Raw genomic sequence first — 19,115 nt, 5'->3', positions numbered from 1 at the left:
CCTGCATATTTTAGATGTGCCTCTGCTCCAACACACCTGATTCAAATGATAGCATTAGCTCCTGCATGCCATCAAGTGCTGCAGAAGCCTGTTAATCACCCATTTGTTCAGGCCAGGTGTGAGAGAGAAGGGAAACACCCAAAACATGGAGGGCAGTGGTCCATCAGGACCAGGATTGAGAAACTGAGAGACCATCAGCTCTTGTTACACTAGAGCTGATGGGCAGACAGAGAAGGAGTGAAGACATGCTAAAGGTCAGGAATCCAACCTAGGCTGGGCGCTCCCCGATCACTTTACTTCTACTCCACAGAGCACCCCATAAAGTGCTACATAATTGATGATTAAGATTTTATCTAACTGCATGTGAAAGATTCAATTAGACACAAATTGTAAGAAGTGCCAAATAATTTTTACTGCAGCCACATTAAATTTTAAGGTCAGGATCAGGTAGAAACCGCCAAGTTTCCACTTTGGATTCATATTTCTAAAGACCTTTCTGTTTTATTGTCCACAGACAAGCTGGAAAATTCCAACTTCTGAAGTAAAATGAAACACACGTTTTGACAAACAGTGTATATTTTTTATTTTCATCTGACTGGAAGAAGTTGAGTGAAGTCCTGCAGAGAGACGGTACAACATGGTGGCACTTGGAGTACCAGCCTTTTACTGAGCTAGTTCTAGTTATAAACAGTCTGAGAACCACTTTAAGAAAGCAATTTGTTCCTGATTGTAAATATGAAGCAGGTATTTTGGCAGAGCATTTTAGGTCTGCTGACAGAAAGATTTAAAGAGCGAGCGGACACCCAGTGGGAGCTGTAAAGGGCAGGAATGTGTGTGCAGAGTGCAGCTGGACGACTGCCGAACTGTCAGACTGCATGTAGGTAGTGTCAGCTGGGGAGGACTATTAGTGTAACAAGAGCTGATGGTATCATCATAGAGATGGGAATACAACTGCATAAACAATGCAGCACTTTTTTTTGTTAGCTTATAATGTAATTGCATTGCTTTTTCCCCCCACACAAATTGAATTATTACCTTTGACTGCAGAAGCATAAAAAGCTCATTGGTGGTCGACAACTTTATTACAAATTGTTTATCAACTAACATATTGTGAGTTTTAATAGTTTAACTACTAATTTTATTTTGTAAGTCACATAGGATTGCTTTTCTCTGCCATTTTTTTGTAGAATCACAGCTTATGTTATTTTTAATGCCAGTTTTCCTGTTTGTTTTGACACAGATCTTTTGATCTGTTGGTTTTCATTTCTAACTTTTTCAGTGAACAAGCCCCAAACTTGACCCATAGCACAGATAATACGGCAGAGTTCAGTAGAGGAAGGTTTATTTAGCTCACATTTTGATTTCAGTTAATCTGTTTGGAGGCCATCCACTGAGTTATGAGAAATTAATAGTATTCAAAATTATAATTATTTTTCTTTTGTCATTTACTTAGAAAAACACAAACACATTTCTAGGTATAAAAGCAGATAATAATCTTTCACTTTTTCTTCGTCTAGCAATTGACTTGAATTTACCTTAACTAGGATTAAATCCTGATTATATTGTCAGGAAATCTAGGTGTGGTTAATATACTGACAGCAGGCAGAATAAAATATTTGAAACCATTACAAAGTTATCTAATGACATTTAATCATTTTAGATGCTCTTTTTAAAGTTATTTCTGATGTACATGCTTTTCTAAATGATGCATCTTCTACAGTTTATCTCTCATCTACTGACTTCAATGTCTTTGTCTCTGGTGCTGGTAAGTTGAGCTGCATTTTCATTTCTAAAACCAAATTATGACTATTTTTAAGTGTTTAAATCTTTTGCTCACCATCCATTTGCAAAGCTTCTGTCCCATCAGACTTTGGGGACACAAGTGTCACACCTCATGGCTTCATTTTTTGTCCCAAAAAAAGCAAGGTTATTTTTTTACTGTCTGACTACTTTTTTGCCACAGTACCTCCTCCTCACCTCTAAGTTTAAGTCTGGAGGGAGATTATTTCCACTGCTACCTTGAGGGCAGGAATTTTGATGAACCATGAATTTTTGGCTTTCCTTTTTTATGCTTTATCCTTACTAGAACAGTTCTGTCCATCAGAGAATAATCTGCATGCTTTTTTAAGCATCATTTGACTTTTGTTTTTAGTTGAATTGTGTTTTATATTTAATTTTAACTTTGCTATGACACCAAAGATTGACATCGTTTGTTTCAGATTGCTCAGGTTTGTGCCGCTGCAGAGTAGCAGGTTTGGATTTGAAGTATTTTGATCATATTTTGTCATTTTCATCTGAAGTTAAGGATCCTCCTTAACAACAACACAAAAATCTGTAAGGGAAAACATCTTTCATGAAAGACTGCTATGCATTTTGGCGTTACTTTTATCATAATAGCATTCGGTTAGTATATGTGTCTTTTTTAAGTTGTGCCATTGATTAGTTGTTTAGTCTGAAGTAAACTGGCACTCAGCCACTGCTATGTAAAGGCTATAAGCTTTGATATTTGCTGAGATCATCTGCAGTGCAAACTGTTACTATCTCAATTCACCTGCTGTTATTAAAACAACTCATGGAATAAATATGTGCATGACAGTTTTCAGTGGTTTCTTGTTAACTCGGTGAATGCGTTTCCCCTCTGTGCCTGACAGATAAAATTACAGCTCATCTGGGCATCTCCAACCAAGTAAAATGTTCATTTCTTACCTGCAGAGGCATTTTCTTGTAATTTCTTTGGTTGCGCTTCACCTCCTGCCCTGACAGAACAGACAGCTAGACGAGTAAACTTGCCATGTATGGTTCTTGTTATTCACTGTTTGAGTATTCAGAACTTCACCATGAAAGCAGAAGTGTTTTTTGGCAGCAGCGCCAAGGTTTACTGCCTGAGGCAATATGCAAAAACGAGTGTCTTCCACATGAACTTGAACTGATGCCACTTTGCTTTGCTATGAAGATGGGATTTGATAATCCTGTGAAAACACTTTTTTTTTTTGTCAGTTTAGTCACTCTTTGTTCTTTTGGTCCTGAGCATAAGGCAACAGGATTAGAGTTAAAGTTTGGGTATTTTTAATTTTCCAGACCCTTGGTGTCATTTTATAGCACAATCAAATATCTGTTAACTTAAGTGCTATATATGCTATATATATCAAACACAAATGATATTTGACTTTGCAATTTGGTGCCTCTGTCTCTTTAAGAAGCTCCTATTCTTTCTGACACTCCACCTTCAGCCCATCATCACTGTATTGTGTTGCATTGTCAAGTATATTGTTTATGTTAAATGAAAACATATTGATGAGTCAAGTCATGGTTTAGTGGTTCATTGGTTTACTATGTTGGCTACAACTGGAGAAACCCAGTCTTGGTACAGAGAAGACATTTGCAGTCAAATATTTCACATTTATTTTGCTGTTTTTTAATGGCACATACAGAATAAGTCTGATAATCCAACTAGACTTTATAACTTAGTGTAAACATGTTTTGGTATTTTTTTTTTTGAGTAAATTACCCAGTTGTCTAACATTATTACATCCAGAAGCACATCCATAGTAAGGTAGAGAACATATTGAAGAATGTTAAACTGAATACAAACACAATTTTTCATTTAGAAAAGAAATCCCAGAAGGAGGACTTGCAATGTACAAGTATCTTGTAGAGATTTAATAGAGATACAGTTCAACATGACACTTATGGATTACAGTAGACGCTGCAACAATAAACCAAGGACACCATCATCTAGTGGAGAAAAATGCAGCAGGACAGATATGCTTACATCAGCTGCTTCAAAGACATTCTTTATGTTAATGCACAGCCCGCTAATCAGTTTAAGGTTAAATACAGAGGACTCAACAACACTGATCAGCACTGACACTGTTTTTTTCCAGTGTTCAGAAATATTGAAATGCTTTGATGAATCCACCCATGCATAATTTGTTAATGACAGCAATGTTCTGGTGACAAAAGCTCACCAAGCTCAACATGTTATTATCTGCAGCAGCGACTGGAATAAGATGGGACGAGCTCAAACAAAACCCCCGTTGTCATTTTACAAGGAAGGTTTCTTATAGTGGCTCTGAGTCACATTAGTTACATGTTACAGGTACGTGAAGAGCCGTTATTAACCTTTTCAATTTATCATGCTGGAGCATAGATTTTTATTTTATACCAACCTCCAGAAATAGACTTTGAAGATACCAATAATTGTGAGCTTTCTATCCGACGGTGCTGACAATTAGTTTCTAAAGATCGGGAAGCAGAAACAGCCAGTTGATGTTTGCAATTTGCCTGACATAACTTACACTTAGAACAAGCTTGATGGATGGAAGATTGCCACGAGATTTACAGTTTTATTCGCCTCCCTCATTTTTCATGCGCTTGCCACCGACTCGGGCTCACCTGAGCGTTCACCGAGGTCAGCATGAAACTCGTATCCTTATTAATCATCCACAAATTCTGCCTTCCTCGTACACATGCATGGAGCTTTGCACAGCCGCCATTGTTAAGCATTTTTAACCCAGCCTTCTCCAAAATACTCTCCACCTCATTAGCGTGACTCTGTTAATGTTTGATTGGGGTTTGTATATCACTCACAAGCATTTTACTCCAGTGTCTCATTTGATCTGGGAGAAGGAAGGAAGGAAATGTATATGAATATAAATGTCATGGCTCTGCGGTTAGAGGGCGATGTGTAATTGCATCAGACGCTTGGGTTGACTATATCCCTAATTAATGTGTGATTTCCCACATGCTTACAGATTGTAAATTGAATACGTTCAGCCTTTGAGGTGTTCTTTACTCTGGCTGCTCAGTTGGACTGAGAAACCGTCTTTATGGCTCTAAGCTAATTATTCAGCCTGTGGATCCAGGCTCTGGAAGGATGCCTCTGAATCTCGCTTTAGGCAGTATGAGTCTGTTTTTGTGTGTGTATTCCACGTAGTAATTGCTGGAGGAATTAATAGTATGTGCATGCATTTCACATCCCAGTTCTGCATTTCTGTTTTGTGTTTGACCTGACATGAATTATGCATGAAAGTATTTTACTATTTTTCAAAGTTCTGGTTGAGCTCCTTGGTTATGAGGCAATATCTGTGCATGTTTATGATAATTTCTTATTTTGAAGGAAGCTGTAAGGTTCATGAAAGGTTTCTTTAAATTATGTGGAGGGTTTCTTGGGGGCGGAGCTCAAGTTATGTTTTAGATATTTCTGCTCAGCAATGTGTTTAAAGAGAGTTACACATTGCTGCAGAACACTCATCCTTAGACCTTTAGGAGCAATTTAGGTTTTTGTCAAAATAATGTCAGGACTGCACATTTGACTGTTGCTGCAGCAGGTTTGGCCTTTGATCTCCTGTTTTGAATATTGCTGGAAGCACAAACTTGCCACACGATGTGATGAAAAAACATGAAGTTAAATAAATTGGAAACTTTAACAAACAGAAGTCTGAAAAATGTGAAGATAGACGAGCCTGAGGGTGTTTAATTAACAGATGTAAAAAATAATGAAAATGTATATTTCAATCACACTGGGAGATGAAATGCTCTCAGTAATAGGCAGAAGACTGCTGAATGCTAATGAGTGATACCTCAAAATGTCCAAAGCAATGCATTGCCTTGCTGGATGATCAAGAGCTCAGAGAGTTGGCTCTGAAGCTTAATGGTGATTTGTATCGATGTCTATTTTCCTTCTCAGTATTGAACAGCTATTTCCTGTTAGCTAGTGTAGTATTTGGAGACCCATTAAAGCTGAAGACAATTGTACTGAAAGTCGGCTCTTGATGAGAACTGAAATGTAAAAGCGAAGCCAGAGTCCAACTGCTAATGCTGTTTTAATTTAACGCTGAACATTTTCAATAATATGTACTTCTCTTTAATTGAACCATCCGTTGCTCATACTTCATAATGTTTCCAACCGCTTAAACTTTTACATTATGGAATATTTGCAATTCTAAATATCAGTTGTTAGAAATATGTATATGTGAAAATGCAGAGTGCATAATTTTGACTCCACAGAAAGTAAATCTAAAAGCTTTTGTGTGTGTGTGTGTTGCCGTGGAAACTATGCTGAATATCGAAAAACATTTTTGCTGCTTTGACTTGACTGAACAAAATATAACAATTATTTAAATTGCAATAAGGATATAGTTTTCCCCTGGGAAACATGAAGTAAAAACAACCATATTCCAGTTGCTTATATACATTTAACTAAATTATAGTAGGTATGGTTTGATGCAAATTCTAGCATAATGAAAGAATCAAAAACTATCTTTTTTTGCACCACTCCAAAACATTTATGCACATGGTTTGGGTTTGAGGAGAATTTGGCTGTTTTGCCTGGAGGAATTTGAAGCCAATGAGCGTAGAATGTAGATTTTGAATTAACACCAAGTGATGACAAATAATTGAAATCATATTCCATTTTTTGTGTATTTACAAAATAGCACAAAAACACAAAAAAAGAAACTGCTTGCTCTGCTCACTTTAAAAAAAATATAGAAAAGAATACTGCACATTTACTGCAATAAAAAATGTGCAGTATTTTAAGATATCCAGGGACCCAATTATCTTTTATGAAAACAGTACAAAAGAGGAAAGGTGACACATTGTGCTGCATCTGTTTTGATCATTTAAACCCTGAGAGATACTCTGATTCTATCCTTTACAAATGTCATACACTGATTCAAATTTGGTAAATAAGTACTCGGGTCTCGATGTTCTGTGTCAATCTTTTTTAATTTTAGGATGACCTGGCAGTTCTTTGGGTAACTTCCATCTCTTTATCACTACACAGCCTGTTGGTTGAGTTCCAGCCTCACTGTGCCACATTTAGCTGTGCCCCTGGGCATGACACTTATCGACTACTGTAAGTGTATAGGTCTGTGGATGAGTGTGTTTGTTAGAGCGATTGACTGAATGTCTCTCTTGTGTGAAGTGCTTCAAGTGGTCAGTATGACAAGAAAAACACTACCATTTCTCACCCAGAATATTTTTGTTATTGTTTTTTTTCTCCCCTTTTTAGTTTTTGATATTCAGCTCTTATGTGACCTAATTTGTTAACAATGTTATTTTAGGTTGATTGCCTTCATTTCTGATATTTGGTCACCTTTATCAATGACACTGTTTAGCTATTTCTAGAGGACACCAACGCATTTAGAGGATAACCATCAATGAGTTCTGGGTCTGCATCTTTATGAGATGGTTAGCTGACCCCTAGTCGATGCAGGTGAGTAGCCGCTGCACATTCTGCTTCTTTTAGTTTTAGTTTTAAAACTGGTTTCAAAATCAATGTTCAATCTCCACACTTGGAAAAAATAGATTTTTAATATACTGAAAGCACAAAATTTTATTGATGTGCGCTGCATGCAAACGCCTGCCGCTTTTCGTTCTGTGGCTGCTTAGCAGCAGCAGCAGCAGGCAAACAGAGGGGGGCGAAGGACGGCACAAGTTAGCACAGAGAGAGACAGGCGCTCTCATCAGTGACGGACTCACCGGCAGCGTGGACAGAGCTGTGGCGCAGGCAGAGGAGGAGAAGAGGTGACACAGGGAGGAAAAGCTGCCTGTAAACTGGAGGAAACCACAGGAGAGAGAGGGAGGCGGGATAAACAGAGTGATCACAGAGGAGAGAGAAGTCATTCAGAGCAGGGAGAAGGAGAACGCTGGTAAAATCAGACAAGGACCCAGACTGAGGAAAGCGCACGAAGGAGCCTTTCCTGACGGAGGGAGAAGCCAGTGTGTGTGTGCAAAGTGGGAAAGAAGGAGTACGAAAAGAGGAGGAGAGTGAACCTGACTAAAGGCTTGCCTGACACAACAGAGGAGGAGGAGGAGCATGAGGGCAAGTTGATAGATTTGATTTGAAGAGATTATTTTTAGAAAGAGGATCGAGGACATGACAGGAATACTAACATGAGAGATGCACTGTCTAAGTCGCGGAGAAAAACTATGGAGGAAGAGACCAGGAGACGGAGAAAAGGCGGTGAGAGATGTTGAGATCAGTGTCACTGAGTGGATTAGCCTCGCTCAGATTTTCTGTAGAAAACCTCTGTGCATGTCTGTGAATATGCATGAATGCCCTCTTTTAAATGTGAAAGCATGTTGTGGGTTTCCAACTGTGACGATGCGGTTGAGAAGCAGATCAAAAACTACTTGAAGGATCCCTGAAGAAGCTAATAAAACCGGCCAAAGCTGAGCATGAGGAGAGGAGTCGGCGCATCTAATGTGAGAATGCACAGAGAGACTGACAGCAAACAAGCTTTAAATATCTTTTTTGTATTAGAGCTTGTACTGATTCCAGGAAAAGATTGATAATAATCTCTGACTGTACATGTCTGAAAGCCTGATGGGCTTTGGAGCACTAAGCTACAACTCCACAAAGTAGGGAAAAGATGGAACAAGAAAATCTCTGCTAGGACCAACACAACCACACCAACCAATCCATCACCCCTGTCATCTCATTATTTTAATTATCTTCCCTTCCCACATTTGTTTTTGTCTTTCCTGCTTAGCCTTTGGTATTTTTATTCTGCTCCCTTCTTTCTCTGTCTCTTCTTCATCTTTTTCTTCCCTTTGCTCTCTCTGTCTTATCGTCTCTTGTTCACTGTCACACTAACTGCCATGGATGCTGGACTCGCTCATGTAGAAGACACCTTGCTTAGAGCACATTTGCCTCTCTGGTTTGTCTCTTCTTCCCCTGCTGAGTTGAATGATTGGAGCAATTTTCAGACTGAGACTAGGAATGAGGACCAACAAGTAGCTGCTGCTGCTGCTGCTATGTGATGGGCAACGTTAAACCACACAACAATCTGAGTACTTTTTGATGTACACACAATAATGCTGTGATTGAGTGCATGGATAGATAAAGGCTGTATAGTGGATTTCTCCTGGAGCTACATGTTGGCCCCTGTCCCTGAGGCCTGGCCAGGAAATGACGCCTCTCCTGCGGTTGTAGGAGCGTTGTGGGCAGCGATGGCCCTGCAGGGGCACTGTCTCCGGAGGGGTTCCCCAGCCATGATCAGAAGGGCTCGCAAGCGACGTCTCACGAAGCCAACTCTGGCTCAGGTCACATCCACTCTGTTGTCAAGGACACGTCTACACGGCCTGCGGCATGTTTGTGTCCCTGGAGGTTCTGTTGGCCGCCGGGCGTTCTGGCTGCTGGCCCTCTGCACCTCCCTAGGGTTGCTGTTATCCTGGTCCTCTAACCGACTCCTCCTTTGGCTGTCCTTTCCCACGTACACACGGGTCCACACCGAATGGGCCAAAGAACTTGCCTTTCCTGCTGTCACTATTTGCAACAACAACCCAATTCGCCTCTACAAACTCACAAAGAGCGACCTGTACTTTGCTGGCCACTGGCTTGGCTTGCTGCTGGCTAACCGGACAGTAAGACCTATGGTTCTGGACTTGATGCAGGAGGACCATCTGGCCTGGTTCAGGAAACTCTCAGACTTCAGGCTCTTTCTGCCACCCAGAAACTTTGAGGGAACCAACCTGGAGTTTATGGACAGACTGAGCCACCAGCTGGATGAAATGCTTCTGTCATGCAAATACAAGGGAGAGCCCTGTGGAGCGCACAACTTCTCCTCCGTAAGTCCAACTTTGAGTTTTGCATTTTCTGGAAAATATCTGAAAACTTTAAAGTTTACACGAAGGTTTACCCCCTTTTCCCTTCAGCTACTTGAAAAGTAAAACTTTATTATCTTAACTTAAAACTCATTTGGATGTGAAAGTTACACTGATGAAAATGCAGAAAGGATGATGCCATTATTGTTTAAAAGGACATTGTTTTATTTAGCCATGAAAGCATCCTCTGGACAACAAGAAAGCTGAAAAAGGATTTGACAGTGACGTTATGAGTTGATTTCTCCTTATTTCTTCAGTGTAAACCATCATAAGCCAAAATTGCCATGTTCATATATTATTGCTGTAAGTTTGTAGGTTTTTGTGCCCACTCTTCCTCATTTGGCATGCTTCTTTACAGTTCTCTCATCTGCATGGTTGGTTTTATTTCAGTTGTCTTCAATTAAGTCACATCTCGCTTGAGCTGAAGTCTTGCCATTTTTATCACAATCCCTTTGAAGGAGTACTTGTGCATGTTTGCTTTTGGTTTTATTAGCCTTGTTGATAATTGACATGTATATTCTTTTGTGGGTTCCCAGTTAAGTATGGACTACTTTGTAAACTTGTAACTTTGCTTTGATCATCACAAGATTTGGTGACAGTTGTTTCATCCGGTTTCTCGGGAGCTACAAACATCTGCACCATACGATCCATGCAAAACACTAAGAGGTCACATGACGTAGAGAAGAGCAGTGCCTTTCGTTCTATCAAATGACAAAATCAACTTTTGATAAACTCTTGTGGAGCCAACTGTGCATCGTCCAAGGAGGTCAGTACTTACAAGTAAGAGTTTTGCTGCTGTATGCAAACTAGCGTGACTCGTATTTACCTCAACATGTTTTCTTATTTTTCTTCTTCTTTTAAAAGGATAGTTTAGGACATGCTCAGCACAACATTGCAGAGTAAAATTAAGCTGTAGTGTTCACATAAATTTCTCTAAATGTTTTGTTTCTTAATTCTGAAGTTATTACTCTGCTTTATTTCACTTTGTGGAGTTTGTTTCACTATAAATGTTTAATTTTTGTAAATTATTCATAAAAATGGACGATGCACTTTAATTAACATACATCAATAAGTGAATTGGGTATATAACATTACTAGCAATGAATAAACTCCCCAGGGCATACAGCCTGATGCAACAGTTTAGTGTGCAGCTCAAACTCAAATGATTCAGAGCATCTACATGAATTAAGACAATTAAACTATCTTTTTTAATTGCCCAAAGCAAACACTATATTTCAGCAACATTGAATAGTGTTTTCAAAACTTGTATGATTAGTCTTGAACTATCCTGTGTGTATCTGTGTGTTCAAAACAAAAGGTCCTAATGCCATGTGAAAGCAGTGTGACATTTCTCACAGCACTCAGTCAAACTCTAAAATTGTGTTATCCTTTCAATCCAAACTCAGTACAATGCTACTATCAGTCTCTGTTCAGTGTTTGTTGATGGGGGGGTTGTGATTACTTGAAGCTGCTTGTTTTCTATTTGTTTGTCCAGCTCAAGTGGGAGGTCCTGATCTACCTGCCCTCTTGGTCTTTTTTTTTCCCATAACAGAAACACAACAAGACTGTCAGGTGAAAGAAAACAGATAATTTCACAGTGCAGGGTAGAGATTTTCCTCCCATCCACTAAAACCAGATGTTGGTTTTATTGCTGCATCAGAAAGGTGTTGTTTTGTTTTGTCCTCTTTTTTTGGTTCACTCTGTTGAGGTAAAACACTCAGTCAAGTGGATCCTGATGCAAAGATTCATTTCTTTTTTGAAGTCTTTTTTTTCCCTGATGTGCTATGAATGTGAGCTGTACGTGTTGAGTGTGGGACTGCAACGAGTTTCTCCTGCCTGAATGAATTTCCACGTCTGATATGTGTGAACACTGCTACGGGTGGATCAAGCTGCTGATGGAGATAATGTTTGCTGAGGGCAACCGCTGTGCAAACTTGAAAATGTAATTGGTCTCTTCAAAAATATCTGCAAAACTGGTGAAAACATTTGGGTCAATTCTGCTGAAGCTGCCTTACTAAATGAACAAATAGACAAGGTGTTATGAGATAGATTTCCATCTTAAGCACACGTTTCTGTCAGTTTATTACAGGTAGTCAGGTTTTCTGTGCTAAATAGAGCAACATTGAGTTATCAGTCCTCCTTTCTTTCTCGCCTTGTTTTTACGTTAAAACTGGGTCTTCTGCTGTTAATACGGCCTCGGTGGTTTCATTACTCTCATTATCCTCCTGCTGCAAGTCAGCAACGACTCCCCGAGGCCCCTTTGGTATCACTGTCACCCCGAGACCAGAACAGAAGCAACAGCCACATTAAATGAGATACCGAGAACACAGGTGCAAAGGCAAGGACGGAGATAAACATGAGAGGGCTTAAATTGTGTGTAAATTTGTATGACGTGATCGAAGGTGAGTGTGAAATCTAGTTTTGATTGGATTTGGTTATCACCAGCTTTAAAGTCCAGAGAATGCTTTGAACTGTCAAGCAACGAGTAGTTTCAGGGGAGAAGAAGAAAGACAGATGTCTACAGGTTGGAAACTTGAGATGACATGGAGGAAAAGGTGTCTGGCTGGGAATACAAATAGGACCCATAACTCTGGACAGCCCCTTGAGCTGCGGGGTATCATGTGCCGATTCCACTGTATCATAGAGAGCTTGTCCGTCTGATCAATAAATCTATTAAGCCTGTGATGTAGTTTATGATGGTCTATTTTCCTCCACATATCCAGTAGTGATGTACCCTTAGCTGTCCCTCGGCGAGGCCCATCAGCAGCGAATGACAGAAAAGGAAGAGCAAGGCAAACCGTTCTTGCCTTCCGCAATTAACGTAAATGGCACCTTAGCAGGCTGAGCCTCTGTACGTGAAGAAGATACACATCTCCACCCCGTTTCCCAGAGCTCCATCTAGAACATAACTGCACCAGAATGACAAATTAACAACTGCTATGGGTTAGGGAGCAGCACCTAATCAGACCTTAGGCGGGGAGTGCCTTGCTACTGTGATGCATCAGCTCTGTGTTCATAAAAATCTCATAACCGCAGCGACTCAGTTGCTGCAAAAGAGTCTTAAAGAGTTTGGCATTGAGAGTTTACAATTTTGTCTTTTTCCTGCTATTTATACTGTATTTAATCAGACTGGCTAAACTTCATGTTTTGGGTGTAACGATATGTCCAGCTTGCTAGGCAGTTCACAAGGTTTTAGCAATATTCAAGGGGCTTACTTATATCAGTAGATCACAGACGATCCCTACCTAATTATTGATTTACCCAGCACTTTTCTCTGGAATGCAACTTGAAGTTATTTGCAGAAAGCTTGCCTATGCAAAGATTTTTACAAAGGACATATCTATAATGTTTGAAAGAAATTGCAACTTGAGGAGCTGAAGTATGAGGATGCAATGCTATTTTGCATCCTATTGGCTGGTATTTGCAAAGCTGCCAATCCAGGAACCTTTGCCTGGATTGGCATAGAAGAGTGTAGATGCCAAGATGGTGTCCACTGTGTGTGTCATGGTGTATTTGGTGTTTTAAAGATTTTCTGTTCAGTTTATACTCATCCAGTTCCGATTTGCTTAAGATTTTACATTTTTAATTACGTATGATCAAATGTGGTCTAGACTCTCTAAAGCCTTGAACTCACCACTGTTCAACACATTTTGAATCTATTGTGTCTTTTGTGTTTTTCTGACACTTGTTGAACAGTGACCCAATAAGGGCCAATGTTACTTTCTAGAAACCACAATAGCAGTGAAGCAGTTTTTATGGGTTTTACACGTCTTTCACATCCTGATTTTGCTCCAAAAGTAAGTGGAAGAAGTCAACGACTGGGAGAAAAGGATGTAAAAGTAACTGTCAGCCTGTCAATCCATCCACCGCCTATAGCTGCTTAACTTGGAGGACTGTAGGGGAGCTGGAGCCTATATCTAGAAGTCATTGAGCGAGAGAACCTGGATAGGATGCCAGTCTATAACAGACATGCAGGACAATTATGCATGCACACACTAAGAGCGCATTGATACAATTAACAGAGACCACATACAGAGGTAAACCATCTTGCTTCAAATCAACACTGCTGTCAATTCTCCCTCCTGCAGCTCCTATAAAAGAAAATCCTTAGCCGGAACTGTATAAGAACATTTCCTATGAAACTTGATGATTTGTTTGTATATTTCCACCTTCTGGGAGAACATTGATGTTGTTGTACCTTTGATTGGAATCCATGAGAGTCTGTAGCTGCAGAGTTTTTACAAAAATACTGAATGAAACATCTGGTATAGAGTAGAAGGACAGCCGTCTCTTCTATGAATATCACACATTTTCACTTTCTCTGCTTTAGGAAAACATTGCTCTAGAAATTCCTCCTTGATTTGGTTTAGCAGCCTTTATTCAATGTGAATTAATAAAGGCTTGTTCAGAACAAATAAACCAAGCATCGACATCCAAGCTATGATTATAGACTATTTACTATTTTAGGATTTAACAGAACGATGTTGTTCAGTCAGTAGTTTTTCAGGCTTGCTGTCCGTCATTTTGCTTCCAGTGCTTTGGAACCTTCTGTTGACTAACTTTGTTTAGTGAGCACAGACTAAATGAACAGATTGACTGAAGCTTATTGTAAAGCAGCCCTAAAAGCCTGATCTATCCCTGCTGAGTGCAAAGGGGCCTGTGATTGAGATTTAAGCACATCCTGGTAATAATGAGGGGCTCTGACCTTTTCGGTAGGATTATAGAAGCAACACCGTAAGCTATTGATTTGTACTGAAAGAGAAGAACAAGAGTGGTTGTCAGATGGAAGCTGTAGCTCCAACCAAAGCAATCTCATCAACTACAGGTCGTCCCAAGCCAGCCATTACCATCACTCCTGATCCAATTTCACTGAAGCTCATCTGGTTTGTTTTATTTGCTCCAACGTTCCCCATCTGAAGCAGGAACAGGCCTTCTGTTTTAATTTGAATGACTACATCGCTCTCCATCACTGCCTCGGTCACACCCAAGGCCACTGAGAATACTCACCTGGACTTCTTATTTTAAATCAAGTCCCAAATGCAGATGCAATTATTCTACACTAAGACTGATGAGGCTGTGTTGCTGCATAAAACAAACCATAACAACATAAAATGTTACATGTTGTTCTTTTCCCTTAATATTACTGTTGAACTCTGTAGTCAGTGTCCAAGACTTAAATTATGAGTTTTGTTTTACAGTGAAGAAAACAAACAAAACAGTGCCAAGTATTTATATAAGACACAGAGCGAGTAAAGGCAGAGGTGTTGATTGCAACTTCAAGAAACGCGTATAAATGCTTTGCTTGACCTCAAATCTCACGCTTTGCTACTTTTTATTGCGTACAAACTTGCTTTACTTTAAATATATGCACAAAACCCAGAAATAAATAAAAACATTCGCTCTGAGGACCTCCGGGCAAAAGCCACCCACTGGTTTCTTCGTATTGAGTGTTGAGCTCAGATTTTTAGATGCTAATGGAACTAATATAAGAAACAGCCTTTAGCACAGAGAAATGCACTGAAAATTCATAGATTACCCAAGAGTTGCATCAACAACTCTCAGACAAGGTCAACAAAACAAAGGTGATGTATGATTATTGCAGGGAGCTTCTGTTGAGTTGCATTGTGTTGCACCACAGAAGGCTACGTGTTAATTTTACGACATTTTGGGATCAAGGTTGCGTTAAAGGTTCAAAAGCTAGTTCAAGTTCCCGCTTTGTGAAATATCGCAGTATGATTTTCCCATATCAGGCAATGTTAACAACTTCCTATTTATTCTGGTCAGCTGGCTTCTCAGTTATCCTTCCAAATGGCTCTTTGATTTTACTGAAGTTGATTTTGTTACGTTTCAGTGTTTGTCCCAACAACGGAAATGTAGAATAGACGTCCAAACAAACTGTATTTATATTTGCATCACTTGGCAAAAAAGGAATTTTGCTTGTATACTCTGAGAATAAAAAATGTTGTATTGGCAGCACCTTGTTCTCTTCTACTATGCTTTTTCAGCATTGCAGCAGAATACCTGAGCTGGCTGCTGGATCTGTTGGTGGCCTTGTTGGTTGCAATTAACCACTTCATCTCAGCCATTTGAAATTGGAAATGGACATTTTATGTTCTTATTACATTTTATACAGTGATGTTTGTATTTATAAAGTGAAGTTAAAATGTAACACTGTAAAATGTGTGAAACTTCTGCACATGTTTTCATAATTATAAATATCTCAACAAATTAAGTCTTATCTGGCTTTGGCTTTTATTGAAAGTATTAAATTCTGGTTAGATTTTTCAGATGAGGGAAATAATTGGATTTTAAGCTCACTTGTGTTAATCATGTTGTAAGAATACAAGGGCAAGGTAATTTAGATTAACTTGAAAGATCTGGTATTGTGTTATAAAAGAAGTGCTTTATAGTTAGTTTAATAGAAGCTGGAGTTTTTCCAACCTGTGGAAATTATCTTAGATTTCAGACATGTTAAATTTCCATCCATCCATTTTCTTTACATCCTTGTCCCTTAGTGGGGTCGGGAGGTTTGCTGGTGCTTATCACCAGCTAACGTTCTGGGCGAGAGGCTGGGTCACCCTGGACAGGTCGCCAGTCTGTCGCAGGGCAACACAGAGACACACAACCATGCACACACACACACACACACACACACACACCTAGGGGCAATTTGGAGAGGCCAATTAACCTGACAGTCATGTTTTTGGACTGTGGGAGGAAACCGGAGCACCCGGAGAAAACCCACCATGCACAGGGAGAACATGCAAACTCCATGCAGAAAAACCGGGGCCGGGAATCAAACCCAGAACCTTCTTGCTGCAAGGCAACAGCTCTACCAACTGCACCACTGTGCAGCCCGGGTTAAATTTCTACACTGTAAAAAGGGAGGAGCAAAAATCAGATCTTTGTAGCCATTTGTTATCTCATTTTGCCATAGGAATAAAAGCATTTGAATTTATGAACAGCCTCCAGCCTGAGCCAACGTTAATTATTTCTCTTAGAAGAGGCACCATCACACTGTAAAACTTCAGTGATATTTTCAAAACGGATAAAAGGGTAACAGGTTTGACATTTTAAACTGGTTTTACTATCTTATGATTAATTGTTTTAAGTTGATTCTGGTTTATTATAAGAAAACATTTAACCCAAAACAGAAAAATATGTATGCTCCTTAGAGATTTGAGTATTTTTAGTCCACATGATTCTTCTAACTGCAAACATTAATGTTTCGTAGTGGTCCTGTCAAAACATCACTGAAGGCAAAAAGTTAAAATACTTGTAGAATCACTCAAAAGGATAAAAAATATCAACTTTGCTGTTATCTTTCCAGCCTTCCTGCAGTCCTTCAAATCTAAAACTCTGGCAGCCTGAATGAACTGCAGACACGTCTCAACGTGTCAGAAAATACAACCTTTTTTTAAATCACTTGCTTTTATGTGCTTCCTATGACTTCATTTTTTTTCTTTTCTGATATTTGCTTTACCTCCACAGCAGAGTATTGTTGTCAGAGCAGTGTAGCTGTGCTTTATTACGGTGCGTTCATGAATTAGAAAAATATCGGATTTTCGGGTTTGCAGGGTGGATCAACCTGAAAGTCACCGGATTCTGGTTAGCTGCCATTTACTCGGTGAATATCTCTCAATAATAAAATAAATAATGTTGTTTTTGGTTTGTTTTGGCATTTTTTAATAGACCTCTGTAAAAGACATCAAAATTACCTATTTCTCTAATTCACTGGAAAGAAGTGAAGAATATGTTTATTCTTCTTTTTAAAAAAAAAAATCTACATTTTGAGTTCGACACTGACTTAGAAAATTCAGATTTGGTCTCAGTTCCTCTAACTGTGTGACTGTACATAACCTGTCTCCATCAGGGTTTGAAAAGTGTGCTTTGGCATCAGTTTAAATCCAATTGTAGGAAAACCTCAGGTTTAAAAGCACTGGGTAAATAAAATGCAGATTTATGTGTTTTTGACAATCCCCTCCATGCTGTTTTTCCATCTCGCTATACTGTGGTCCCTTATTTCCATACTGGCATGCCTTTCTCTGCAACAATGTCTGATCTGGTGACATCCGCACCATCTGTGAGCTGGAAAATGAAGCTGCCGTTACTTCTCACTCTTCCTCTTTTTATCTCCTTTTGAAACCAACTCAGCTGTAATTTCACTCAGGAAATGGACCTGCTGGTTGAAATTCTATTTTTTTCGTCCGGACAGATATCACCTCTTTTGTGCACCACTAGTTTTCATTTCAAAATCCACAAGAATAAAGTGAGGGAGTGGGGGGGAAAAGTAAATTTCTGTCTTTCCTCCTTCAATCTTTTCTGCCTTGCAGGGCGCATCTAATCTTCTGCTTCTTCAGTCAAGTGGTTCCTCTGTGAGCAGGTTTTGGTCTGGTGGATGACTCGTGTAGACAATATATATATATATTTGAATCACCGTTATAGTTATTATGTTAATCCAGCATTTTTGGACTTGTTTAAAACGAGACAAAGAAAGTATGATAATAAATGTAAACACAGTAAAAAACTAATTTGTTTCTGCTGTAATTTTGTGTAATAAATAAATAATTCAACAAACAAACTTATCAATTAGTACTTTACTACAACTTTGAGTTTTAATGTAAGTGCTGTGTGGGAAGATGACACTCTTAACTGAAGGAAAAAAATGGCATATTTTCAATTAGTACACCATCTTAAGTTATTTCTTGTAGTTATGTTTAAATGTTTTTTTTCACTAAATTGTTGATACTATAATGATCATCTGTTTTTTAATGGAAGCTGAGAAACGAGGAGGTGGTTATGCAAGTCAAAAAGAGTAAATATAAACTCAAGAGAAAAAGTTCACAGGAAGATTGTAATTTTTAGATTAAAAGTATCAGTTTTTCAGTTTATTGTTATAATTTAAAAATGTAACATCTTGTAATTTTTTGTGTTTTTCCATGTGTTGGTAGATGGTGTGAAGATGAAGAACAAATTACAACACTTTGTCCTCATCTCAGTCTCTCCTTTCTGTTTAGTCTTATCCTTGCTCATATCATTTGAATAAATTATGAATAACTTCCTTTGTTTGCATCAGCTTTGAGCTGTATATTAATTATTTAGTTGATTTTTTCCAAAATTAAAAGCAAACTTTCCAGAAACTGGCCTTTTCTGCTCAACTTGTAAGATATCTTTTATTATTATTATTGCTAATATTGTATTGGTCGCCATGACTGCCATATAGAAATGCAACACACGCACACAAGTAATAATAAAGATGGATGTTTTACATTTAGACTTGTGGATGCTGAACTCAGATGGAGGGATTCCCTCCTGTACTTGTTCTGCCACAATGTAAGCTCCCCTAAAACGAATCTGGAGAAAAACGGAGCTATAATCCAAGAGGGTATTTGTCGCTATCAGAGCATTCCCAACGTTTCTTCCAGCTGAAGCTGATACATTTCCACAAAAGGAATATTGGTGAATCTACAACAATGATTAAATTTAAATCATGACACGGTATA

At 38.9% G+C, this 19,115-nt stretch overlaps 1 protein-coding gene across 4 annotated transcripts in view; it reads left to right on the top strand.

Annotated features, from left to right (window-relative positions):
* The window catches only part of asic2 (acid-sensing (proton-gated) ion channel 2), a 371,338-nt gene that overhangs the window by 234,678 nt on the left and 117,545 nt on the right, over positions 1 to 19,115 (top strand). The window contains exon 1 of one of the 4 annotated variants that reach the window (XM_016679462.1): positions 7,437 to 9,576. The exons of 2 other annotated variants lie outside the window; for them this stretch is intronic. In XM_016679462.1, coding sequence (XP_016534948.1) covers positions 8,884 to 9,576 — 693 coding nt within the window. In that variant the 5' untranslated portion in view covers positions 7,437 to 8,883. Of the gene's footprint in view, positions 1 to 7,436; positions 9,577 to 19,115 lie in introns of those variants that run through there. One more of the 4 variants, XM_007567689.2, reaches the window with a different exon arrangement.

The sequence above is a fragment of the Poecilia formosa genome, unplaced genomic scaffold, assembly GCF_000485575.1.
Source record: "Poecilia formosa unplaced genomic scaffold, Poecilia_formosa-5.1.2 Scaffold212, whole genome shotgun sequence".
Lineage (NCBI taxonomy): Eukaryota > Metazoa > Chordata > Actinopteri > Cyprinodontiformes > Poeciliidae > Poecilia > Poecilia formosa.
Note: the sequence above shows the minus strand (reverse complement) of the source record. Positions and strands in the feature narration are given on the sequence as shown.